Genomic DNA, 18333 nt, shown 5'->3' on the forward strand with positions numbered 1-18333 from the left:
GAAAGAGTTTCTTAACTACTGAACGATGAACAACGGTTTCAGTACGGCTGCTGTTTTGTATCTAAGTTTGGCTTTCTTATTAAAGTCATTAAATCTTTTTTTTTTACAATCTCTGGATTTTCTAGCAGCATATAAACTGCAGTAACATGCACATTAAAAGGCATAGAAAAGCCCCGCCGTTGTTCAGTGAGCAAAGTTTGTACACAATCACTAACGTATATATAAAGGTTAATCATGGTTACACATTAGTACCGTAAAAACAAAGTAGCAAGCCAGACGCATAAAAGTCAACGACATTCACCAAGAAAACACAAGACGATAATACACCTGTTTTACAAAACAGATTATGGAAATCTTGGATTAAACGTCTCTTAGGATCTATACAATACATCATTGCAAACTAAAAAGATTTAATACGCAACACAGTATATACTGACAGAATAAATGGGCGTGAACTGTGCTAGTAGATGACTTACAGATCACGCCCTCTTATTTGCCTGAACCACACCTTCTGTTAGCAAGTTCATTCTGTTCGCTTCTCGCTGATCCTTTTCTCTCCATCCCCTCACCAGGAAGTGCAGCAGCTTTAGCCGCCCTGCTGGCCGCTGAGTATTCTGGGAGTTCTGCAGATCAAGATGGCGGCCAGCAGGAGGCTGATGAAGGTAAATTCTTTCTCTCATTTAGATTGAGTTTTGCAGGCGTAAGAAAATGGTCCACCTGAGTACTTAATATATTTTGAGTCCGTTTAGTCCATGCTTTCTTGTGGCTTGGTGGTAGTTTTTTTCACCGTTAATTGTGTTGACAGGGCTCACCGGACACTTTCTCCAGTGAGCTTGTCGGTACTGATTTTTGCCGGCATCTAGGCCCAGATTTTTTCACAAGCTCATTGGTTTGGCGCACGCCGATCGCCAAGTAGCACATTTAGTGGGGATTGTACTTGTGTATTGCCGGGGAAGTGTTTGGACTTTAAACGGAAAGTATGAACTGGTGGTTGTGTGGATGTAGTGCCTCAGTTGTACAGGCAAATGTTCTGTCGCTTGTATAAGTCTGTCGTAGTATGATGTTTTATTGCTTGATATATTTAATGTTTGTTTTTGAACAGTGCTGCTTGAATTTTGAAGTTATCTAAACTGTATGGTGGTTGTAGCCCGGGGATCCGTTAGGGCGGATTGTGATTTACCTGTATTCTGGTGTACTTCACGGATTTGGGAGTTACAGCAGTCATTTAATCTTTATTTCCACTGAAAAGTGTGTTGAATTTCCGTAGTGGTTGGTATTTGTTCCGTATCCCCTGTTTTCGTAAACATAGACACTTCAGACTTCACAGCATGTGACGGGGACTTTGGACTATATTCGGGAAGGTCTTCCGTGTTCTGTAGGTGTTTTGCTTTCCGTGCTGCGGAACCTTCACCCACCCCTCCCGATACTCTCTACTAATAAGAGTATAACGTAGCTGTGCGGGGTTCATTTCTAGATTGCGTGAAGGCTGGCAGTTGCACAACACACTTTCAGATGCGTTTCATGGATGTCTCGGATTGTGTTGCTTTAGATAACTTTATTTAATGTTATCGTTGGAAATATTTAAGTTGACAATGTAGAGAAGATGTCAGAACTGTTTAGTGTAGCCGGAATGCATTTGCCAACAAAGTAACTAGATATTCAGATTTGCAGGGTCATAAAAAAACCTTAGTCGGTGGTCTATATTGCTACATGCTATATTGCTACATGCTATATTGGAACAAAATTACCGTAATTAAAAAAGAAAATAGTTTGGTAGTTCTATTGAAGGTATAGACTTTAAAAATGGCAAAATGTCAGATCTAAAACACTGGGGCATTCCTAATTGTGTAGGTGTCCGTGGCGTGACTACATTGCGATTGTTCGGTGCTCTTTGATATAACTGAATTTGGTTGCCTTCTTGAGCGGACTAGTAAGTACTTCAGTGTCTTGTTCATATGATGTAAACATGGCTTACAGCTCATATAGCGCGGTATGTAAACACATGTAATGTCTTGCATAACAACCAAGTAATGTAAGCTTGTTGAAAAGGGAAACGTATCTTTACAGCAGTGGTATTGTTGCATTTTTCAAAGGCATCGAGATGCTAAAGATCTGTCCGTATAAATCCTTTAAAACGAGGAGTGGAGGGGTTTTGGTTTTGTGGCAATGGTGAAATGGTATTGAACAACGTTAGTATTTGTTTATGTATATTTTAGCACAAGTTTATTAGATACTCACTTTGGGGTTTCGCTTTTTTTTTTAGTTTTCTGCTACTTGTAGATTTGCAAGTGGGATTTACACCCCCGTGTTTGGGTAAGAACATATTTAACTAAAGTATATCTTTTTCTGGAAATGTCAGGCAGCCGCTGCCCCCCCCCAAAAAAAAAAAACAATCCCTTGAGTAAGTTTTGGAGCTTGGACACTGGTTATGTTGACATATTACAACCAATTGTTATTGGGCTGTGACTATTTGAGTAATTTTGCTATGTGAAGGATTTCCAAGAGTTGGCGATGCTTGAGTATACAACGGGTCAGAAGTTCAATTGTGTTAGAAATTATCTTAATATTTGAGATGGGGATAGGTGAGATTATTTGTACTGAGAGGCTTCATGGGAGCAGTAAATGAATTGGTGCATGTGTGCAAGGCCAGTTAATTTAGTATACACAACACAGCAGGGAATTGGCTGCGTTTTTCTATTGGAGAGGTGCTGAAGTCGGGCTAGTGCTGGGGGTCGGGACCTTTTAAAGTATAAGAATGGGTAACACTTGTAATTATTTTGGGTTTTTCTTTGAGAAAAGGTGTTACAGCATTGGTTATGTTGGTTACATTGATTAAATGAAAGCAACTGAATATTGGGAGAGCACATGCTTTAGAATATTTTAACATTGTGTTTCACAAATATAGATGCACAAATTGAGAGAAACTGGACTTTACGTTGTAGGAAGTGTCAGTATACTTGGTAATGGTTTATATAGGTTCATACTAGACTATCTGCCCTAGGGCATTTATAAGCCTAGCCAGAGTGTGTGTGGCTTTCGCCACCCATTTTAAATTAATTTTGCTATGCCCTTTTTCGAGGTTAGTATACTGTGCCTCCGTGTAACAGTGATACCCGGGGTAAACCTACGATCTCCCATCCACTCATCAAGATTCCTCTTGAAGACGGTCAATGAGGGACTCTTGTCTAACCTGGACTGGGATTTTATTCCAGAGTGAAGGGAGCCTCTGGGTTATGAATCTGTCCCTCTAGTATGTCCTGGACTGGGATTTTATTCCAGAGTGAAGGGAGCCTCTGGGTTATGAATCTGTCCCTCTAGTATGTCCTATTTATTTCAGTGCTGAGGTTCAAGTATCTCGAGCGCGTAACTCTATGGGGATTTGGATTTTCTGAGGTGCAGCATGTCCATTAATTCCGGGTTGGACGTGGCTTTATACATCAGGCACAGATCGCCTCTGAGCAGGCGGTATGCCACTGAGTAGAGCTGGAGTTTCTTTAACCGGGCAGCATATGGCATCTGTTGGAGCCCTTTGATTCTCTTGGTGAGGTACTTTTGGGGTCTTTCCAGTTGCTGCAGGTGTCTAGTAAGGTACATCCCAAAAGGGGCATTGTACTCAATTATGGGCCTGATGAGGGATGAGTAAAGAGGAATGATGACCTCCCCTGATCTAGATTTGAATCCCTTCATGATTAGGTGGGCTATATAAAATGTTCTTCTAACCACTTTGGCCACGTGGTTGTCAAATGAGAGATTGCTGTCAACTTGGGTCCCCATGTCCCTAATTACTTCTGTACTATGTGGTAATTTGTGGGCACTTTGTTTTTGCCAAAGGGGATGACTATACACTTTTTGGCGTTTTAGCCAGTTGTCTGTTTGAGGCCCTTTTGGAGGATGCTTGTGTCGGCTGGAGAGTCTATTATGGCACCCAGTTTGCAGTCATCTGTGAACTTGGTCAGCCACAGTCCTTCCGTGTTGGCCTGTACCTCCGAGAAATATATACCGAACAAGAGAGGGTCCCAGGACTGAGCCTTGTGGAACGCCACTTGTAACTGGTTTGGAGTCTGACATGGTTCCCGCAGTAACCATGTGGGTTCTGTCCTTGAGCCAGTTTGCAACCCATCTAGTGACATAAGGGTTTATATTTAAGTTGGTGAGCTTATCTATAATGCCCGAGTGGGGTATTGTATCGAAGGCTTTTGCGAGGTCCAGGTAGGTTGTGTGGACCACCTTCCCCTCGTCAATGGCCTTGGTGACTGTTTCAAAGAAATCAACCAGGTTTAAGAGGCAGGATCTGCCCTTAAAGCCGAACTGGGTAGGATCCAGTGTCTGTAGGTCCCCAATATCTTTATTATGAGGTCCATGATGATCCTTTCCATAGCTTTGCAGACCAAGCTAGTCAGGCTTTCCGTTGAAGCACCACCTTTGTGGAGAGGGACCACTGTTGCTGTACGCCACTCTTTGGGTACATATCCTGTAGTAAAGCTGAGATTGAACAGTAGTTTTATGTTTGGGTTTAGCTCTTCTTGGAGTTCATGTAGGACGCAGCCCGGGACACCATCTGGTCCCATTGATGCTGTGTTTTTTGCTTTGGAGAGGGCGGCTCTTACCTTAGCATCTGAGATGTCAGGGGGGCAGCACTCTGCTGGGAAAGATATTTGCCCTTTTGGTGGGGGGGGGGGGTTGCGCTGAACCTGTCTGCTAGGATGTTGGCAATGTCTGTGGGTTCGGTGTATATTTTTTTTTTGTCATCTCAGATTAATTCTGAGCATATCTGGGAATTCCCACCCAGGTTCCTAACATAACTAAAGAAAGCTTTGTGATTATCCTTAGTGTCCTGTGCAATTTTTCTCTCTAAGCTGGCCTTATCATGTAGTAGCTTCCTTCTTCTGTTGTGTAGGTTTATGGCTGGGGTCCACCAGACAGGACGTCTGTCTTTGGAGGGTTGGGTTTTGGTTTTATTTGGGATTGCATGATCCATGTATTCCTAAAGGTGTTCATAGTGTGTTTATAAAAGATTCTGCGGTCTGGGCCGTAACTTCCGGGGGCTTTAAAGGATTCCACCTCAGTTTTTGAGCAGTGTGAAATTTGCTTTAGAGAGGTTTTTCACTGTGGTTTTCTGGGCAGGGGGTGGGGTCGGGATGTGAATATCCAGTGAGATTTGTTTATGGTTTGATCTTACCAGTGAGGGATACACTTCTGGTCTGGAGCATAGAGTCCCCATGTTGGTGATCAGGTCCAGTATTTTTTCCCCTCTTGTGGGAGTGGTAACAGTTGTTCCATAACATTTGAGTTTATAAATTCTAGGAACCTTTGGGCTAGGGTGTTGGAGCTAGAGTAAAGCTCCCAGTCTGTTTGGGTAGTTGAAGTCGCCCAATATAATGGTGTTTGGAGAGACCTTCATATTTGCCAGTGTTCTCAGGAAGGCCGAGTGGGGTTCCTGGGTTTGGGAGGGTGGTCTGTAGCCGGCTATAAACTGGAAGGCAGTTTTACCCACTGTTTGTTGCACATGGATGGTCTCTGATGCTTCGTACTGTGCCACCAACCTGGAGGTGTGGGTATCTTTGACGAATATTGATACTCCCCCTCCTTTTGTGGTTCGGTCAAGTTTTGTGGCCAAAAAGCATGGTATGAGGTATAACCTGGTAGTGCTGGGGTGCTCTCGGGAGCCTTGAACCAGGTTTCTATTACTGCACAGATATCTATGTTCTCCATGCTAAGGAGAGTTTCAAGTGCGTGCATCTTTTGGCATTGAGTAGCATTACTCTTAGTTTCTTATCCCTTGTGATACCTATGGAGGTGGGTTTATCATTTGAGCCTTGCCTAAAAAAGGCACTATGGTGAGACTGGAATTGTAGTGAGTGTGGTTTCCTTCTCCTCCTGACTGGTTATGCCAGTACTGAGTTGAGAGAGCTTAGCCTCCAGTTTGGCTATATGGTTGCATCTCTCACATGGGTTGGAATTTGTTGGGAGGAGGAGAGGGTTGTCTGTGTACATGAGGCAGTTGTAACATTGCCTCAAGATTCCCAGATTCACCAGCTGGACCGGAGAGGAGATTGACAACTGACCTTTGGACATGCTAGAATAGTATTGGGAATTCATTTATAATTGAAAGAAAGGGGAACAAGGTACTCGAGGGGAGTTTGTGAGGGTGTAGTGCTTTTAATTTTTTAATGCTAACTTAGTGAGCAAGTGCCAGGTAACTTAAATGCAATGTGTTACAGGTAACTTAAATGCAAAAACGACCAACAGTAACTTTCTTTCAAGTGAAACGAGGGAATAAGTACGGTAAGCAATGCAGATATCACTAGGGATCCACAGAAGTTCTGAAAAGCCGCGTTTTAGGTGAATACCGTTGAAGCCGTGGTTAGGTTACTTTATTTTTTGGCTTTCTGCAGGGGGGATGGTGGTAGTCCAACTGCCTCCCCAGGTGCTAGAATCCCATCATCTAGGCTATTGGATCCTCACCCCCAAGCAAGAGTACAGATTGGTCATTACACATGTGGGACTTTACTTTCACTCCTGCTTGGATGTGATGAAAAGCAAGATATGGCTGAGACAGTGGTAATGAAGAACACTGGACTGCACTAGTACATTTGCTTATTGTTTAGAATGGCATACAGTTGTACACTGCTGCATTGAACATTCTGTGCCTTTATTAGAGGTGCAGTGTGGTGCTTGGGAGTCTTATGCCGCTGTACTGGAATATGTAAATTTACAGCAGTGCTAGAGTGTGGTAACAATAGAACCCCCACCCCACCCCAGTAAATGATTTAATGCCAGTTTCTGCTGTGAAGCCTTTAATGTGTAGTGATCAAGTGAAACTGGTAACTATTCTTGACCGTGTGTTAAGCAAGGACCATTGTTCTCCATACCACCACTGACTGTTGATCATTTAGTCTGGAGAAAGTAATTTTGTATTGTGTGATGCCACAATGAGATCAAATTCTAAAATATTTGACTAGTGTAGTAAGTGCCGTGGAGATGGATTCAGATGTCACCTTGGATGGGATGTGGTTGAATATCCTACCTGCTTATCTAGGAATGACTTGTAGTTCCATCTCCTGGGCTCTTATACCCTGGCGAAGATGTCTTCTGCCCCATGGTGTTTTGTTAGTCTGCTAGTAACAGTTTCAGATAAGGCCTATGTTGAGGCACTTCATGGTGCTATACGCTTGCTTGTCAGAGGTCATCTTAACAAGAACGCAATAGTTTTCTGTCAGTTTCAACGCTAATTTAACAAGTTGGTGCCATCCCTTATTTGGGACTTTAAAAACTGGTAAACTGACCCCTCAGTCAGGGTCCCCTCCTAAGATCCCTTTTAAGTACAATCAAAAGATAATTTATTGCATAGGTGGGTCCAGAGAGTATCCCTGGAGGCATCATGCATAGCATGAAGAACTATTTAGCCACCCCTTAACATTGTTCAACCTCAGCCTCCATTGCAGGTTTTGTACCAACGAATGTAGGGCATCTGCACGTATTCCTCTGCATAAGGGGGGACCTTCCACAAGTATGATCAGCCCTCTTGTACAGAGTCCTGGAGAGACTTGTCACAGTTATGGAACTAGTTTTTAAAGATGAGGAATTTCTGGACACTTGACCCTTCTCACTTCAAGGGCAGGGCATGCGTACTCAGCTTGGTGGACCTCGCAAAAGAAAATTGTCACCAAAGCAATGCGGGCAAAGGTAAAATTGTACACAACATGAACCTTGAACCATCAAATCTTTGATACTTTCAGACACATTAGAAAACCTCTGTGAACTAATGAATCTCTACGGTAGCTGCAAGCTTGCCAACTGGCTTACTGGGTGTAAATGAGAATAGGGGAAGCTGGCTCCACAGACTCCATTCCCCAGTGGAGTCTACCAGAGCTCAGTGCCAAGATCTCATCTTCTACTCTGGTGTGGGGTCTGAGGGGGCTCTGGCTGTTCAAATGCAGATTACTTCTACTAGGAGTATTCATACCCAAGGTTTGTCCCAAACAATTTACTGGTGCCAAAATCAAGCATTGAATTTTTAAATGCATTATTATTTAACTTGGGAAGTCATCTGCCCTGGAAAACCCACATTGATAATACACATCCAAGAGCTGCCCCAGTTTTTTGTGATTTGGGTGCTTATGTGGGCAGTGACTTTTGACTGATTTGGCCACTATCCTAAAAGTACTAGCTTGCATAGTTTTAAGTAAAGGGATTGTCTACATTTAAGATATGTTGTGGGTCGTGCCCCCCCCAATTATTTGGCCTTCATTAGGCCAGTCCTGGAGTATCCTGTCTCCTTTGCCATGCATCTGTCTAGACACATGCAGCAATTTTTAAGACCCACTGAGGTACTTTACTAAAAGATTACATGCCATAAATGTCTTCCAACACAGACCAAATAAAAGCCATATAGCTACACTTGGTATCCCACAGATTACGATGTGACCTGTGTCTGACATAAGGCATGCTTTGACTCAGTAGTGGTGGACCTACTGCACATAGTTAAATGGCGTCGGAAATGCTTGGATTAGGGAACTAAGCCTTTTTTGTAACCTCAACAAAACAGTTTGGAGATGTGTGTGTACTTTGTATAGGATGCAGTAACACTGCTGTAGAGCAGACTAGACCCACGTGTGAAAAGAAATTTCATTTCTGTAAGTTCAAGCACAACTTGGGAGTTATTGACCATGGGATAAGTAATTCCAAGCCAGCCCAAGTTGGAATTTACCCAGAAATTACTTATCTTGCATAGCTTAGATATTCAGTAGTTCAGTGGCTGATTTTTAATTTTTCATTTCTGTAAATGTTGCATGCATCAGGCTCTGTGGAAGTGTGTATATGTAAATAAACGGACATCTGTATTTGTAACCTGTGTATGCGAGGTCCTTGGATGGTTAGAAGTTGCATCTTTGTAATGCAAGTTTGTATGGTGATACAAAATAATTGTGCCGTATACACATACATTTTTTATTTAACTGGGCAAGTCCGACTTGGAACGAAGCCAGTTTTCAGCAGAGGCCCGCAGAGAGGCTCCAGATCATGCATAGTTAATTGCTGTTATGGTCTCTGTTGTAACCGGAAAGGGTTTGTAGACATGCCCAACTGCGAGGTAAGCAAATGGAAAAGGATAAAGAAAAATGTTGCGCTCCAGCTTTTCTCTGATCTGCATCCACCTCTTCAGTTTTTGGTTCTTAAAGTTTTACATACACATGCAACTGAAATTGACCACCCAAAAACCTTTAAAATAGCTCTAAAAATATGTTGCCTAAATAGTCCTGCACCTGCCTCAAACAGACCTCCTTTTAAAAAGCATTTACCATTCATTTGGGTTGGCATATCTGTGTAAACTCAGTCTTTTTAATAATAACTTTTGTATATTTGTCTCCATACAGTATACTATATTCTTAACATAGAAGCAAATTTGTTACTTGCGGTGTGCTTTTTCTCTTGTGAAGACTTGTAGACATTTCTCTGAATTATTTTTTTTTTTACATGCAATACTTTTCTGTCAAACTTATCACTTTAATGTATTGTGGAGTTTTTCTCCCCGGGCCTCCACTGAAAATGGGTTTCTGACCCAGTGGACTTTCCCAGTCAGCAAATGTTAATTGTGTGTGAGGATCATAGGGGGTTAACTAGGCTAATGGCCCCAAGTCCCTTCTAACTCTAGCCAAGAGTTTATCCCCAAAAAAGAAACCACTCAGCACCTGTCTACCCTTTCAGTGAGGGACACGGGAGGAACCCCTGGTACAAATTTGTGGTTTCCTATCCACTCGTCAAGGTTGAACTTGAGGGTTGGCAAGCTGCTCTGTTTGACGTGTATGGGAAGTCTATTCCAGAGACTGGGCAGCCTGTGGGAGACTAACCTGTCTCTCCAGCAGATTTTGTTGATGTCTCCTACTAGATGTAGGCCTTTTGAGAGGGTAATGCGCAAGGAGTTAGACTTGCGGATATGGAGCATCTCCAGTAGGGCATGGTCAGAAATTTCCTTGTAGGTGAGAGACTGATCACTCTAGGTGATGGTGATTGAGCTTGTCTGCATAGGACAAGTGCTGGAGGTGATGGTGCTTGAGCTTGTCTGCATAGGACAAGTGTTGGAGGCCATGGATTCTCTTTGTAGGGTGTTTCTGTGGCTTTAACAGTTGGTGCAGATGTTTGGAGAGGTACATATCAAATGGGGTGTTGTACTCCATTGTTGGTCTAATGAGGGAGGAGTACAGAAAGGTCCCCCCCCCTTGGGTGCAGTCCCTCTACTTATGAGATGTAAAAGGCTTTTCTGACCACATTACTTTTGTGCACAGTACATTTTTTCAGGTGTTCTGTATCCTGCCTCCTTCATTTAGTAGTTGGTTACTAATGCAGACAGTATACAACTCCTACTAACACCATTCTTCATTTGTACCTCTTGGCTTAACCAGCTGATTTCAAGTGCTGTGGGTGGTTGATGGTTTTTCACTTTCTGTTCATATCAACAATTTCTCTCATTCTTGCCAACTCTTCTGCTTTATTCTCTGTATGGTGTATTCTATAGTCTTTCTATTTTAGTTTCAAATGTTTTGTATTTTCATAGATATTACTTAGTGCTATTGGTCTTCAGTTTTTGTTTTCTAACTTCCTTATGAATTTAAGTATTCACTCCATAATTTATTCATACATAAAACCCTCATTTATCCATTCATTTAGATTTTTTTGCCGATCCTTTTTAAAATTGTTTGTCAATCTTTACTTGACCTACTCATTTAGCGATGTTCTTTTCCAACATTTCTTGTACATATTGTACTATACTATATTCTTTTCTGAGTAGTTTCTCTCTCCTTTACTTGTTTTTTCCTCCACTCTACATATTTTCTTTTTAAAAGGGTATATATTTGTTGTGTAATTGTATTTGTATTTTTCATATAATTTGTCATGGTCAAAGTATTTTGCACCATGTTCTAAACCTTCCTATGCATCGTATATAATTTTTTTTCTCTACTTTCATCTGCAAAAAATTATATATATATATATATATATATATATATATATATATATATATATATATATATATATATATTATCCACAATTCAGACCACATTTAATAAAATGTTCACATAGTATGATTTTTCTGTAACTCAATCTTTCCTTTGTCAGTCCATGCTTTATTTATCCATATTTCTTTATCGCTGGCAGTGTTGCAAGATTATCAGGAACTTGTTTCGGCTACCTTGCCGTCTCGTATAACTAAATCTTCTGATTCTATTAAACATGAACTTTTGTAAGGCCATGAATTTTTTTCACACACTTAACTTGCCACATTTTATAACTTGTTTTTTTTTTTTTTTTCTTGTAGCGTTTTGTTTATTACTACATGCTGTAAACATGTTTATGCTTTATTCTGATTGTATACAAATGTTAGAATTGTAGGTACAGGGCCTTTTTTCTATTTTATAATTACAGTGGTTAACTTTCCATTTTGTCAAATTATCCTTTTCCCCAAATAAAAGGTTTTGGGTTTTCCCCAATATATTTTACAGCACACCCTATTCCCATCTACATTTATCATGCTTTGTGTATTATATATATTTTTTTCCTGTTTAACACTGAATTCTAAAAATTATTGCAGTTGCAGTTCCAGCCATTATTCATAAACTTTTGCAGTGTCCAGTATTTAGTTTTCAAATGCCCTTTTCAAAGTCAGTCCCTCTCTCTCAATCACAGTTTGAAATTGTACATGGAAGTGTTTAAATGCTTTTATCACACATTCCATAGGATGCACTCTTAAAAAGTTGTAAATATAAAATCACAATGTCTGCTAATATGAAAAAATATCTTGCCACGTGCCCTTGCACCCAAAGGAGCTATTAAATTATACTTTTCCACTTGTTTGTTTTTTACTTTACCATGTACTTTCATTCATTTTCTTCTACTTTTCTGTTACTCCCTTTCCATATCGCCACTATTTAGGATTCTCTGCCGGCTCCTTTTGTATTTTCTTCATAATGTTCCCCCAGGAAACTTCTCCTTCATTTTGTGACTCCCTTTGAACTACCATTTCAAATGTATTGTCCCGTAACCCTCTCTGTTTGGGGGTTGTAATTGTACATCCATCAGTTCTTGACTCATTTCCACCAGTTTTCTTTGGAACATTTCCTCAGAATCCTGTGCACTTTCTCCATTTCTTTCACCACTGCATTTCTTTCTCAATCTGGCTCACTTTCTCCAGGTTGCTTCTGTGCCTGGAATGAAAACAAAGTGCTCCTCTAAAATGGGTACTACTGACCCCTGTGAGGAAGCTCCATTTTTGCCCTAGCCAAGTGTCCTGTAATCTCAGGTCGTGCCATAAGACTGCTGGTCTATTGGGACTAACCTGGCCAGCAGTATTTGAGAATTCTCTTGGTGAGACGGAGCATTCTGGTTTGGACCTTACAATTAGAAGATCCATTCACCACATCTGCCTTGCTGTATTAGCAATTTCTTAGTTTATAGTAATTCTCTTCGCAATATAGTGACATTTTTTAGGTATTTTTCTTGCAAAGTTCAATTTCCTGTGGTATTGAACTCTGTCGGTGTTGTACGTGAAGTATTCTTTATTAATATTCTCTATTTTATGATTTGTGTTAGAGTACTTGCGTATTTAATTGCCAATGTGTGGGCCACTCCTAATACCCTTGCTGTTGGTCAAACTGCAGTATGTGTGTAAATCAAAGCTCTGTGCGTTGGCTACTTGGGCAGGGACATGAAGCACTGCTTGGACAGAGTGTGTTTGGGGTCTTGTCTTGGTCACTCAGCTGCTGTGATATCAACTGTTTAGCTGTGCCAATGAGGGTTTCTTACTGGGGAACTGGAGGAAGTGAGAAACCATCCCCAGACTCGCAGTGGTCTCTGTGCTCTTGAGGGAAATTTCACTTGATCCAGAGCGCTGCATCTGGAAATACTGTCTACTACTCATCCTCTCAGTGAACGTCCCCCACTGTTGCCTGTGGTGAGGACTGGGGTATATGTCAATCATTTGAACAGGTTTTTAAAAAGGGTCTTCAGAGCAACATCTGCCTTACAAGCAGGTGTTACTTGTTTAGTAAGAACAATGCAGTAGATGTGCCACAAAAATGATGGGTGGAACTCCTTGGTGTCCCCCTGTTTGGACTTCTGCAGGCCTGTGATTCATTGATGTCCCATATTACAAACTGTTTGCCTGTAATTTGCATTCCTGGCTCCTTGCCTTTATTTACAAAAACTGATTGCATGAGTATTGCCATTTGGGGTATATACAAAGTAGTGTTGGAGATACGAGACTGGCGTGATCTCTGTGCACACAAGAAAAAAACTATTTCTGAAGTCCCATAATGCAACACTATTTATTAGATGTTTGAGCATCTTGCACATGTGTATCGCTGCACACTTCTCTTTGAAGGTACTTTTTGTTTTTGCCCATGGTTTTCCTAGAAGTCGGTTATTTTGTTCTCTATCTTTGGTGCTCAAGAGTTTCATTGATGAAACATGGATGTGCACTGACTGATGGTAGTGGTTCCATTGCCATTCAGCATACCACTCATTTTAACATCAAGTGGGTTTACCTAGCTTTTCCTTTCAGAGGCAACCCAGGATCATAGTCTTAAGTCACTTGCTCAAAGCTGCACAGTAGGTATATGGGGTGGGAGGAATCTAACCCAGTATGCTTGGCTAAAGGAAGTTGCTTATTATTGGCTCCAAGCCATTTTGATGGGGAAGTGGATCTTTGGTGGGAAGTGCTTGGAAATGTAATAAGGTACTGTATGTGGCTTTGCTTTTATGCACTTGTGTACAGATAGACATTTCTTTTTTTACAGTAACCTGCATCATAGTCCCCTTAAGTCTTAAAGGTGAATGTTGTGTCAGGGCTGGCACGTCCTAATCTTGAATGTGCATTTGCAAGCACCACCCCTTCTCACCCATTCAATGAGGGGAGCTCCAACAAAACACCCAGGAAGGGAAACTGCTTGCAGAGCTGGTACTGAGAACCACACCAGCAGACAGAAAAGGGTTTTACATGTGTTGGTTTCCTGCATTTTAACACATTTTTTTGACTCCTTTTTAAATGTAATTCCAGAGTCTGCCCACATGGCATCCAGATATCTTGATTTAAGTTTACTCTAGGTATCCCACATTGCAATGTTTGGCTTTAAAATTATAGCATCGTAGCCCCTGAGCTGATGTCAGTGCATTGACTTTGCATGTGTTTTCACATATACTCTGCTTTCTTTGTCAGGTTTAATTGCCGTTTTCACACATTCTCAGTGCCTGAGTTTTTTGTTTTTTTTTTTTTTTCCTAAAGTGGACACTTTTTTTTTTTTTTTTTTTTTTGTTAATGCCTGAATTGTAGCGTTTAAACTCCTCTTCCTTCACTCTAAACACCTCCACTTTGTATCTGTCAAAGTGGCAAATTTGAGCTGGCTGCTGTGATGGTTAACAGCAGCAGATGGAGCTCATTTACTGAGAATACTGTTCTGTGTGATTATCTGTTTAAGTACTCTTTGAATACCCTACCCAGAAAGGGTAATTGAACCTGATTTTACTAAAAGCAGGGTATATGTGAAAATGCATGTAAAGTTAATGCATTGACAGGAGCTTGGGGGCTATGATGTATTTTAAAGCCAAACGCTGCATTGTGGTCTGCCTAGAGGTACACTAAAAACGAATCAATATGCTGGACCCGATATGGGCAGACTTTGGAATTGCTTTTAAAAATGTAAAAAGTCTAAAAATAGTGTTAAAATGTAGGAAATGTCACGACTTGATGAAAATGCATTTCTCCGAGGAAAGGAGCGTCTTGTGTCTAGTCCTGACTCCTTATCTGCCTTGGCCTTTGGCTTCAGCAAAGTTTCATGTCCTACAAGTTCTTGATCTGTTCATCCAGTTTCTCTTTACTCTTTTGTTTCTCTAAGTTGCCAAGAGCACCACATTCTGAAAAAGCCACTTGTAGGCCTGCATCGACAAGGGGAGAACCACTTTTGCTATGACTGGAGTGGGGGGCTGTTAAACCCTGCAGAACAGGACTGGAATAGGATTCTCAAGGAAGTGTCCTGATATTGGAGCTCTTTCTATAGAGAAGTTCTGGAAAGGGATAGTTCTACTTTTCACCCATTGTCTTTTACAGTTGTCTAAAGAAAAGCTTCCCTAGCCCCTTCAGATTCAGAATCTGATGTGCTGTATGTAGACTTGTTTCAGTTTGATGACCGAGGGGCTCCACTGGGTTCAGCCCATTTTCAGTGGAGGCCCGGTGACAAAAGCTCCACATTACATAGTAAACATTAAATTTTTCAGATTATAGTTACAATTCAAGATGCAGATACACTACGATAAGCAAGTTGATATTAAGGATGCGGGTACATTATAAAAACACATGAACTGGTACATTGGTTACTTAGCATATGAGCCATGTTGAGATGAATTTTTCAGTGGTTACAAAGAATGAGTCTTGGCAGTTATGGCAGAGCAAGTACAAATTATAGGGAGGTGGAAAGGGAGAGCAAACTATTTACGGTATATAAATGTTGTTGTCTTCGGCTTTTCCCGGTTAGGGGTCGCCACAACAGAACTCCGGTCCGCTAATGATTGGCAGTTGATTTTTACTTGCAGAGTTGCCAGCCCTGACGCACAATCTTCAATGAAGGTACGCCCTTTCACACATCTCCACGCAGAAGACGCTCTAGCTGAGAATCAAACTGGACAGCGTCTTACTGTGAGGCAAAAACGCTACCGCGGCACCACCACTGCTGACTTTACGGTATATAAATAATGTACACAGTATAAACTCTGAAGAATGAGTGAGTCGTTTCCAGGGGAGTTGAGTAGTAAGGAAAATACAATTGAGTGGAGAGAGAGAGGTGCACTTCATTTAGAGAAAAAGTAGGAATGGAGATGAGTTTAGAGAAAAAGTAGGAATGGAGATGAGTTTTGAAGTTATTTTTTTATAGCTCGTAGATAAGGAAGGGGAGTTCCATTCTTTTTTTTTTTTTTTTTTCGCTAAGGAAAAGAACAAGGTACTGCCCAGCAGGGCGGTATAGTTTGTAGACTGATTAGGTTTAGGTGAGCAGATCTAAGTGGCCTGTTAGGAGTGTATGGTTGTAGGACATTGGAAAGAGCAGGGCATATAGTGGGGTTAAATAGCCTATGGGGAGTAGTAAGTTGGAGGTAGTAGAGATGGTTGGAAAGTTCTAGCCAGTTAAGTGGAGGGCAGAGCAATGGTGGGAGGGATATTTGACTTATGGCAAATTTAGGGGTTTTATTGTCACTGCTTTACATTTTTGGGGCACCATACAATAGAGGGATTTGCCTAGTAGGGGAGAGTGTGGATGTTTCTGTCTAGCCGGTCAAGTTTTTGATTGATTTTTTTTTTCTTGATGCATATGGGTGTCAAATTTTGGGTGTTCATCTATGGTAACCCCAAGTAGTTTGGCATAGGGAACAGTCTCTATAGCAGAATTGTGACTTCTAATTTTGTATCGAGGGGAGAATTTTGAGCGTGGGAAGAGTAGTATTTTGGATTTGTTAGCATTTAGGGAGACATTTATTTTGGCGCATCCAGTTCTCAGTGGTGGAGAAGGCAGTTTGAAGTTCTGGGAGGTTGGTGGCACAACAGATTAAAGTGGAGTAGTCAGCATATTGTACTTTTTGAAAGTGCCTTTCCTCCATTTTACAGCTTGAGATCTGTCTGATGGGTAACTTGAAAACCAGGACAGGGTGTTGTGAGAAAGATTAACAAGGTGGCTGAGGAGATGGGATTTGTATCGAAAGCCTTGGAGATGTCTAATAGAACTGTAGAAACTATTTTTCCAGAGTCATGGCCGTGGTTGACTATATCTAGGAAAGAGAGAAGGGCAGTCTTAGTGCTATGGCCAGGGCAGAAGCCATGTTGGTGGAATGTGACTGGTTGGGTAACTGGATTTAGGATACTACCTCTTGTGATGTAAGTAGGATAAGTGAAATTTTATGGGGAGTTTTTGACATCTAGTGGCAGAAATGGGGTAGTAGCTCGTTGCTGAAAAGTGGAATACACCTGTGGGATACAGGGAGCTTTACAGGAGGGGAGCAAGGGATAAATAGTTGCGGAAGGCTGCAAGCACACACTGGAGGTCAGGTTTTCAAGGAGACAACTGTCACAGTTCTAGGTTTATTTAATCTACCTACACAGTGGATTGCTGACTTGAGTTTCCAAAAGCCAGGTAGGTCACAGTATAACAAAACGAGCAGTTCAGGGTGGCCTTTTGGAGATGGCAGGAGAACTTAGTTTGCAGTTTAGTAGCAGAGAGGGGCACCTAAGGAGAATGGCTGTAATTAGAGAGAATAATTCTCACCAGTGTTGGTGAGATTGAAACCACTGCAGTAATGTCCAGGTAAGCTTTCTTGGGACTGTCATATGCTTTCTCCAAGTCTGGGAATGCCCAGCTGGACACTGTCCTTATATCTACAGTGACTATAAAAAGTTTACACACCCCTGTTAAAATGCCAGTTTTTTGTGATATAAGAGAGAGACCACAATGAATCCTTTCAAAACTTTCCCACCTTTAATGTGACCTGTAACCTGTACAATTCAATTGAAAAATATAAAAAACAAGACCTACAATACTGGTTGCATAAGTGTGCACACCCGTTAATACTTTGAAGCACCTTTTGATTTAATTACAGCATTCCGTCATCTTGGGTATACGCCTGCCAGCAGTTAAACAGACTGGTTAACCTCAAAGTTCAGATGTCCTAGTAGGAGTTTCCTGACATTTACTCAGTTGCCTGCAACACCAAAGGCCATGGTTCGCAGAGACCTTACAAACCATCAAAGGGATCTCATTGTTGAATGGTATCAGTCAGGAGAAGGGTACAAAAAAATTTCCACAGTATTGACTATACCATGGAACATAGTGGAGAAAATATGGGACAACTGTGACATTGCAAAGAACTGGACATCCTCCAACATTGGTGAAAAGACTAGACAAAAACTGGTCATGGAGGCTGCCAAGAGACCTATAGCAAAACTGAAGGAGCTGCAGGAATTTCTGGGAAGTATTGATTGTGTACTACGTGACAAGTCTCCCATATTCTCCATATGTCTGTGCTATGATGTAGGTTTGCAAGATGGAAGCAAAAGCATGTGGGAAAATTATTTCTGGTCTGAGACCCAGGTTGAACTTTTTGACCACAATTCCAAAAGGTACGTTTGGCACAAAAACCAAAAGTACACCACCCCCACTGTGAAGCATGGTGGTGGCACTGTCATGCCTTTGGGGTTGCTTTTTCAGCTGGAACTGGGGCTTAGTCAAGGTGGCGGGAATTATGAACAGTTCCAAGTCGGTCACTTTATGCCCAAAACCTTCTGGCGTCTGTTAGAAAGCTGAAGAG

The 18333-nt window shown here is 41.4% G+C and overlaps 1 protein-coding gene across 1 annotated transcript in view; it reads left to right on the forward strand.

Annotated features, from left to right (window-relative positions):
* The first annotated feature begins 523 nt into the window (after positions 1-523).
* UBE2L3 (ubiquitin conjugating enzyme E2 L3) overlaps positions 524-18333 on the forward strand; it is an 83877-nt gene continuing 66067 nt past the window's right edge. Inside the window, exon 1 of the mRNA XM_044068734.1 lies at positions 524-662. Coding sequence (XP_043924669.1) covers positions 636-662 — 27 coding nt within the window. The 5' untranslated portion in view covers positions 524-635. The remainder of the gene's footprint in view (positions 663-18333) is intronic.

Source organism: Protopterus annectens, chromosome 4.part0, assembly GCF_019279795.1.
Source record: "Protopterus annectens isolate FY-2018-M chromosome 4.part0, PAN1.0, whole genome shotgun sequence".
In the NCBI taxonomy this organism is placed as follows: Eukaryota; Metazoa; Chordata; order Ceratodontiformes; family Protopteridae; genus Protopterus; species Protopterus annectens.